This window comes from Dendrobates tinctorius, unplaced genomic scaffold, assembly GCF_039654945.1.
Source record: "Dendrobates tinctorius isolate UK_male_01 unplaced genomic scaffold, ASM3965494v1 ptg000034l, whole genome shotgun sequence".
Lineage (NCBI taxonomy): Eukaryota > Metazoa > Chordata > Amphibia > Anura > Dendrobatidae > Dendrobates > Dendrobates tinctorius.
Window position 1 is genome coordinate 24,952,021 of NW_027361702.1, and position 9,271 is coordinate 24,961,291.

Consider the following 9,271-nt stretch of genomic DNA (forward strand, 5'->3'; position numbering starts at 1 on the left):
CTGCTCCCAGTACAGATCCCTGCGATCCCCACTGCTCCCAGTACAGATCCCTGCGATCCCTGCAGTCCCCACTGCTCCCAGTACAAACCCCTGCGGTCCCCACTGCTCCCAGTAGAGATCCCAGTGGTCCCCATTGCTCCCAATAGAGATCCCAGTGGTCCCCACTGCTACCAGTAGAGATCCCAGTGGTCCCCACTGCTCCCAATACAGATCCCTGCAGCCCCCACTGCTCCCAGTACAGATCCCTGCAGCCCCCACTGCTCCCAGTACAGATCCCTGCAGCCCCCACTGCTCCCAGTACAGATCCCTGAGGTCCCCACTGCTCCCAGTACAGATCCCTGCACCGCTCACTGCCTCCAGTACAGATCCCTGCGATACCCACTGCTCCCAGTACAGGTCCCTGCAGTCCCCACTGCTCCCAGTACAGATCCCTGCAGTCCCCACTGCTCCCAGTACAGGTCCCAGCAGTCCCCACTGCTCCCAATACAATCCCTGCAGTCCCCACTGCTCCCAGTACAGATCCCTGCGGTCCCCACTGCTCCCAGTACAGGTCCCTGCAGTCCCCACTGCTCCCAGTACAGATCCCTGCGATCCCCACTGCTCCCAGTACAGGTCCCAGCAGTCCCCACTGCTCCCAGTACAGGTCCCAGCAGTCCCCACTGCTCCCAGTACAGGTCCCAGCAGTCCCCACTGCTCCCAGTACAGGTCCCAGCAGTCCCCACTGCTCCCAGTACAATCCCTGCAGTCCCCACTGCTCCCAGTACAGATCCCTGCAGTCCCCACTGCTCCCAGTACAGATCCCTGCGGTCCCCACTGCTCCCAGTACAGATCCCTGCGGTCCCCACTGCTCCCAGTACAGATCCCTGCGGTCCCCACTGCTCCCAGTACAGATCCCTGCGGTCCCCACTGCTCCCAGTACAGATCCCTGCGGTCCCCACTGCTCACAGCACAGATCCCTGCGGTCCCCACTGCTCCCAGTACAGATCTCTGCGGTCCCCACTGCTCCCAGTACAGATCCCTGCAATCTCCACTGCTCCCAGTACAGATCCCTGCGGTCCCCACTGCTCCCAGTACAGATCCCTGCGGTCCCCACTGCTCCCAGTACAGGTCCCTGCAGTCCCCACTGCTCCCAATACAGATCCCTGCAGCCCCCACTGCTCCCAGTACAGATCTCTGCGGTCCCCACTGCTCCCAGTACAGATCCCTGCAATCTCCCCTGCTCCCAGTACAGATCCCTGCGGTCCCCACTGCTCCCAGTACAGATCCCTGCGGTCCCCACTGCTCCCAGTACAGATCCCTGCGGTCTCCACTGCTCCCAGTACAGATCCCTGTGGTCCCCACTGCTCCCAGTACAGATCCCTGCGGTCCCCACTGCTCCCAGTACAGATCCGTGCGGTCCCCACTGCTCCCAGTACAGATCCCTGCAGTAGCCACTGCTCCCAATACAGATCCCTGCAGTCCCCACTGCTCCAGGTACACATCCCTGCGGTCCCCACTGCTTCCAGTACAGATCCCTGCAGTCCCCACTGCTCCAGGTACACATCCCTGTGGTCCCCACTGCTCCCAATACAATCCCTGCAGTCCCCACTGCTCCCAGTACAGATCCCTGCGGTCCCCACTGCTCCCAGTACAGATCCCTGCGGTCCCCACTGCTCCCAGTACAGATCCCTGCGGTCCCCACTGCTCCCAGTACAGATCCCTGCAGTCCCCACTGCTCCCAGTACAGATCTCTGCGGTCCCCACTGCTCCCAGTACAGATCCCTGCGGTCCCCACTGCTCCCAGTACAGATCCCTGCAGTAGCCACTGCTCCCAGTACAGATCCCTGCAGTCCCCACTGCTCCCAGTACAGATCCCTGCGGTCCCCACTGCTCCCAGTACAGATCCCTGCGGTCCCCACTGCTCCCAGTACAGATCCCTGCGGTCCCCACTGCTCCCAGTACAGATCCCTGCGGTCCCCACTGCTCCCAGTACAGATCCCTGCAGTAGCCACTGCTCCCAATACAGATCCCTGCAGTCCCCACTGCTCCAGGTACACATCCCTGTGGTCCCCACTGCTCCCAATACAATCCCTGCAGTCCCCACTGCTCCCAGTACAGATCCCTGCAGTCCCCACTGATCCCAGTACAGATCCCTGCGGTCCCCACTGCTCCCAGTACAGATCCCTGCGGTCCCCACTGCTCCCAGTACAGATCCCTGCGGTCCCCACTGCTCCCAGTACAGATCCCTGCGGTCCCCACTGCTCCCAGTACAGATCCCTGCGGTCCCCACTGCTCACAGCACAGATCCCTGCGGTCCCCACTGCTCCCAGTACAGATCTCTGCGGTCCCCACTGCTCCCAGTACAGATCCCTGCAATCTCCACTGCTCCCAGTACAGATCCCTGCGGTCCCCACTGCTCCCAGTACAGATCCCTGCGGTCCCCACTGCTCCCAGTACAGGTCCCTGCAGTCCCCACTGCTCCCAATACAGATCCCTGCAGCCCCCACTGCTCCCAGTACAGATCTCTGCGGTCCCCACTGCTCCCAGTACAGATCCCTGCAATCTCCCCTGCTCCCAGTACAGATCCCTGCGGTCCCCACTGCTCCCAGTACAGATCCCTGCGGTCCCCACTGCTCCCAGTACAGATCCCTGCGGTCTCCACTGCTCCCAGTACAGATCCCTGTGGTCCCCACTGCTCCCAGTACAGATCCCTGCGGTCCCCACTGCTCCCAGTACAGATCCCTGCGGTCCCCACTGCTCCCAGTACAGATCCCTGCAGTAGCCACTGCTCCCAATACAGATCCCTGCAGTCCCCACTGCTCCAGGTACACATCCCTGCGGTCCCCACTGCTTCCAGTACAGATCCCTGCAGTCCCCACTGCTCCAGGTACACATCCCTGTGGTCCCCACTGCTCCCAATACAATCCCTGCAGTCCCCACTGCTCCCAGTACAGATCCCTGCGGTCCCCACTGCTCCCAGTACAGATCCCTGCGGTCCCCACTGCTCCCAGTACAGATCCCTGCGGTCCCCACTGCTCCCAGTACAGATCCCTGCAGTCCCCACTGCTCCCAGTACAGATCTCTGCGGTCCCCACTGCTCCCAGTACAGATCCCTGCGGTCCCCACTGCTCCCAGTACAGATCCCTGCAGTAGCCACTGCTCCCAGTACAGATCCCTGCAGTCCCCACTGCTCCCAGTACAGATCCCTGCGGTCCCCACTGCTCCCAGTACAGATCCCTGCGGTCCCCACTGCTCCCAGTACAGATCCCTGCGGTCCCCACTGCTCCCAGTACAGATCCCTGCGGTCCCCACTGCTCCCAGTACAGATCCCTGCAGTAGCCACTGCTCCCAATACAGATCCCTGCAGTCCCCACTGCTCCAGGTACACATCCCTGTGGTCCCCACTGCTCCCAATACAATCCCTGCAGTCCCCACTGCTCCCAGTACAGATCCCTGCAGTCCCCACTGATCCCAGTACAGATCCCTGCAGCCCCCACTGCTCCCAGTACAGATCCCTGCAGCCCCCACTGCTCCCAGTACAGATCCCAGCAGTCCCCACTGATCCCAGTACAGATCCCTGCAGCCCCCACTGCTCCCAGTACAGATCCCAGCGGTCCCCGCTGCTCCCAGTACAGATCCCAGTGGTCCCCGCTGCTTCCAGTACAGATCCCAGTGGTCCCCGCTGCTCCCAGTACAGATCCCAGTGGTCCCCACTGCTTCCAGTACAGATCCCAGTGGTCCCCGCTGCTCCCAGTACAGATCCCTGCAGTCCCCACTGATCCCAGTACAGATCCCTGCAGCCCTCACTGCTCCCAGTACAGATCCCTCCAGCCCCCACTGCTCCCAGTACAGATCCCAGCGGTCCCCACTGCTCCCAGTACAGATCCCTGCAGCCCCCGCTGCTCCCAGTACAGATCCCAGTGGTCCCCGCTGCTCCCAGTACAGATCCCAGTGGTCCCCGCTGCTCCCAGTACAGATCCCAGTGGTCCCCTCTGCTCCCAGTACAGATCCCTGCGGTCCCCGCTGCTTCCAGTACAGATCCCAGTGGTCCCCTCTGCTCCCAGTACAGATCCCAGTGGTCCCCACTGATCCCAGTACAGATCCCAGTGGTCCCCTCTGCTCCCAGTACAGATCCCTGCGGTCCCCACTGATCCCAGTACAGATCCCAGTGGTCCCCTCTGCTCCCAGTACAGATCCCAGTGGTCCCCACTGCTCCCAGTACAGATCCCTGCGGTCCCCGCTGATCCCAGTACAGATCCCTGCAGTCCCCACTGATCCCAGTACAGATCCCTGCGGTCCCCGCTGCTTCCAGTACAGATCCCAGTGGTCCCCTCTGCTCCCAGTACAGATCCCAGTGGTCCCCACTGATCCCAGTACAGATCCCAGTGGTCCCCTCTGCTCCCAGTACAGATCCCAGTGGTCCCCACTGATCCCAGTACAGATCCCAGTGGTCCCCTCTGCTCCCAGTACAGATCCCTGCGGTCCCCACTGATCCCAGTACAGATCCCAGTGGTCCCCTCTGCTCCCAGTACAGATCCCAGTGGTCCCCACTGCTCCCAGTACAGATCCCAGTGGTCCCCACTGCTCCCAGTACAGATCCCTGCGGTCCCCACTGATCCCAGTACAGATCCCAGTGGTCCCCTCTGCTCCCAGTACAGATCCCTGCGGTCCCCGCTGCTCCCAGTACAGATCCCAGTGGTCCCCTCTGCTCCCAGTACAGATCCCAGTGGTCCCCGCTGCTCCCAGTACAGATCCCAGTGGTCCCCGCTGCTCCCAGTACAGATCCCTGCGGTCCCCGCTGATCCCAGTACAGATCCCTGCAGTCCCCACTGATCCCAGTACAGATCCCAGTGGTCCCCTCTGCTCCCAGTACAGATCCCAGTGGTCCCCGCTGCTCCCAGTACAGATCCCAGTGGTCCCCGCTGCTCCCAGTACAGATCCCAGTGGTCCCCGCTGCTCCCAGTACAGATCCCAGTGGTCGATAAAATCGGCATTATCGTGTTTGGTACAATACTCACCGGTAACGTGACCAGGGGACTGTCCGCATCCGCCTGCTCCAGACTATCACTCCCGTCCTCCAGCTTCCCCCGACCCCTCACACTGTGCAGATAACGATCTCTTAACTGTCTGAAGCCATTTATGACGGCAGCTTCAAACCGGCTCCACTCCGGCGCTGGCAGAGCGCCCCCGTCCGCCATCCTGCTCCCCTGAGCGTGTGCGGTCCCACAATCACAGCACGATCACACCAATCACTTCCTGACCGGGCTTCCAGCATCACCACAGCAATGTCACTGTGTCACTGGCTGGGAACTGTATACTTCCTGGTCATGTGACCGGCCCCTAGCAACGCCATTAGTGTACATAGCAACGCAGCAGGCAAAGCTGCCTGGGTGCGGGATACGTGTTGTTAACCCCTTACGCTCCATGACAACTTTTTTATTTTTTTGTGAGACAATTTATATTTTGATATAGGTTTCTCATTCACTTTGCTGGCATCAAAATTGCTTCAGATTTATCTAGAAAAATCTGTAAGGAAAAAAAGCATTAAATCGGCAAAGTGTGCATGCAGCCTTATTGTGAACAGTTAAAGGAAATCTGTCACCCATTTTTAGTGATATCATGTAAAGATATCACCCAATTGTGCGCCCCATAAGGATTCTATTAGGATTTTTTATTCCCCCTGACCCCGCGCCTTTGATGCATAAATACCTTTTTTATCTTGGTGGAGATGTATGGAAATCGCCGTGGTCCGATGGGCGGGGCTTATTCGTCTTCTCACCCCCCCCCCGGCTTGCTGAACGTAATCTTCATCTGTGAATATCAGAATATCACAGATGCCGTAGTGTTCCGCGCTTGCGCATTGTAAAGCCTCCGGCGCTTGCGCAGTATGCTTTTCCCAACTGTGGGCGAAGCATATAATCGCTACTGCTCATGCGCCGGTATTTTCCAGCGCGGTCTATGCCCCGGAAGTGTGTCCTGCATGTGAAGACTTCTGGGGTCGGGGGGAATCAAAAGCCCTAATAGAATCCTTATGGGACACACAATTGGGTGATATCTTTTCATGATATCACTAAAAGGGGTGACAGATTCCTTTTAAGCAAATTGAAGATTAAATGATCCCTAAAAGGCCTAAAGATCACACATTTCCTTTGTATTTTAGACAAAAAATATGTATACAGGTCCATCTCACCAAATTACAATAGTGTCAAAAAGTGAATTTATTTCAGTTCTTCAATACAAAAAGTGAAACTCATATTATATAGAGTCATTACAGACAGAGTGATCTATTTCACGTGTTTATTTCTGTTAATGTCGATGACTATGGCTTACAGCCAATGAAAACCCAATAAATTAACTTTTTGATGATATTCTAACTTTGTGAGAAGCACCTGTATATTGTCATATTTTTACATTTTAAAAATTACAGAAAGGAAAATGGGCCCATACAAAAGTTTGGGCACCCTTTGAGATTTGTGTGCTCAGATAACTTTGACCAAGATTTCAGACCTTGATTAGCCTGTTAGGCTGTGTGCACACTAGGGTGACCGCAAAAAATCGATGTCGGAATTTTGTGCGTCTGGACCCCACAAAACGATTCCCTTTTCCAGATATTGAGATAGCCAAAATTTGAGCTCGATCAAACGACGTTAACCCGTGCCGCTCGTCACTCAAAGTTTGAAAAAATCCAAATTGAGGTATTTTAACCCCTTCATGACCCAGCCTATTTTGACCTTAATGAATTGGCCATTTTTTGCAATTCTGACCAGTGTCCCTTTATGAGGTAATAACTCTGGAACGCTTCAACGGATCTTAGCGATTCTGAGATTGTTTTTTCGTGACATATTGGGCTTCATGTTAGTGGTAAACTTAGGTCGATAATTTTTGCGCTTATTTGTGAAAAAAACAGAAATTTGGCGAAAATTTTGAAAATTTTGCAATTTTCAAATTTTGAATTTTTATTCTGTTAAACCAGAGAGTGATGTGACACAAAATAGTTACTAAATAACATTTCCCACATGTCTACTTTACATCAGCACAATTTTGGAAACAATTTTTTTTTTGTTAGGAAGTTATAAGGGTTAAAAGTTGACCAGCGATTTCTCATTTTTACAACAATATTTACAAAACCATTTTTTTTAGGGACCACCTCACATTTGAAGTCACTTTGAGGGGTCTATATGGCAGAAAATACCCAAAAGTGACACCATTCTAAAAACTGCACCCCTCAAGCTACTCAAAACTACATTCTAGGAGATTATTAACCCTTCAGGTGCTTCACAGGAACTAAAGCAACGTGGAAGGAAAAAATGGACATTTTATTTTTTGCACCACAAATTTTCTTTTATCATTAATTTTTTTCATTTTCACATGGGCTACAGGATAAAATGGATCCTAAAATTTGTTGGGCAATTTCTTCTGAGTACACTGATACCTCATATGTGGTCATAAACCACTGTTTGGGTGCACGGCAGGGCTCGGAAGGGAAGGAGCACATTTGACTTTTTGAATGGAAAATATGCTGGAATATTTAGCGCTTGCCATGTCGCGTTTGGAGAGTCGCTGTGCGCCTAAGCACTGGAGCTTCCCCACAAGTGACCCCATTTTGGAAACTAGACCCCCCAAGGAACTTATCTACATGCATAGTGATCACTTTGAACCCCCCAGGTGCTTCACAAATTGATCGGTAAAAAAAAAAAGTACTTTTTTTTCACAAAAATTTTCTTTTGGTCTCAGTTTTTTCATTTTCACATGGGCAACAGGATAAAATGGATCCTAAAATGTGTTGGGCAATTTCTCCTGAGTGCACAGATACCTCATATGTGGTCATAAACCACTGTTTGGGCGCACGGCAGGGTCCGTAAGTGAAGGAGCGCTATTTGACTTTTTGAATGGAAAATTCGCTCCAATCGTTAGCGGACACCATGTCGTGTTTGGAGAGCCCCTGTGTGCCTAAACTTTGGAGCTCCCCCACAAATGACCCCAGTATGGAAACTAGACCCCCTAAGGAACTTATCTAGATGCATAGTGAGCACTTTGAACCCCCAGGTGCTTCACAGAAGTTTATAACGCAGAGCCATGAAAATAAAAAATATTTTTTTTTCTTAAAAAAAATATTTTTAGTCCGCAATTTTTTATTTTCACAGGGGTACCATGATAAATTTGACCCCAAAAGTTGTTGTACAGTTAGTCCTGAGTACACTGGTACCCCATATGTGGGGGGGGGGACCACTGTTTGGGCACACGTCGGGGCTCAGCAGGGAGGTAGTGACATTTTGAAATGCTGACTTTGATGGCATGGTCTGAGGGTGTCATGTTACATTTGCAGAGCCCCTGTGTGCCTAAACAGTAGAAACCCCTACATGTGACCTCATTTTGGAAACTAGACCCCCCAAGCAACTTATCTAGATGTGTGGTGAGCACCTTGAATCCCCAAGTGCTTCACAGAAGTTTATAACGCAGAGCCATGAAAATAAAAAATAATTTTTTTTTCCTCAAAAAATTATTTTTTAGCTCGCAATTTTTTATTTTCACAAGGGTAACAGGAGAAATTGGACCCCGAAAGTTGTTGTACAGTTTGTCCTGAGTACACTGATACCCCATATGTGGGGGGAAAACCACTGTATGGGCACACGTCGGGGCTCGGAAGGGAAGTAGTGACATTTTGAAATGCTGACTTTGATGGCATGGTCTGCGGGCGTCATGTTACATTTGCAGAGCCCTTGATGTACCTAAACTGTTGAAACCCCCCACAAGTGACCCCATTTTGGAAACTATACCCCATAAGGAAGTTGCCTAGATGTGTAGTGAGCACCTTGAACCCCCAAATGCTTCACAGAAGATTATAACGCAGAGCCATGAAAATAAAAAATATTTTTTTTTCCTCAAAAAATGATTTTTTAGCTCTCAATTTTTTATTTTCACAAGGGTAACAGGAGAAATTGGACCCCAAAAGTTGTTGTCCAGTTTGTCTTGAGTACACTGGTACCCCATATGTGGGGGGGAACCATTGTTTGGGCACACGTCAGGGCTCGGAATGGAAGTAGTGACGTTTTGAAATGCAGACTTTGATGGAATAGTCTGCGGTCGTAATTACGTTTGCAGAGCCCCTGATGTGCCTAAACAGTGGAAACCCCCCACAAGTGACCCCATTTTGGAAACTAGACCTTCCAAGGAACGTATGTAAGATGTGTTGTGAGCACTTTGAACCCCCAAGTGCTTCACAGAAGTTTATAATGCAGAGACTTGAAAATGAAAAAATCATTTTTTTCCACAAAAATAATTTTTTAGCCCC

General features: G+C 52.7%; 1 protein-coding gene across 1 annotated transcript in view; it reads right to left on the reverse strand.

The window, feature by feature from the left end:
• The window catches only part of FBXO4 (F-box protein 4), a 54,528-nt gene extending 49,220 nt beyond the window's left edge, over positions 1-5,308 (reverse strand). Inside the window, exon 1 of the mRNA XM_073573171.1 lies at positions 4,998-5,308. Within this exon, the coding sequence (XP_073429272.1) occupies positions 4,998-5,177 (180 nt within the window). The 5' untranslated portion in view covers positions 5,178-5,308. The remainder of the gene's footprint in view (positions 1-4,997) is intronic.
• Between the last annotated feature and the right edge of the window lie 3,963 nt (positions 5,309-9,271).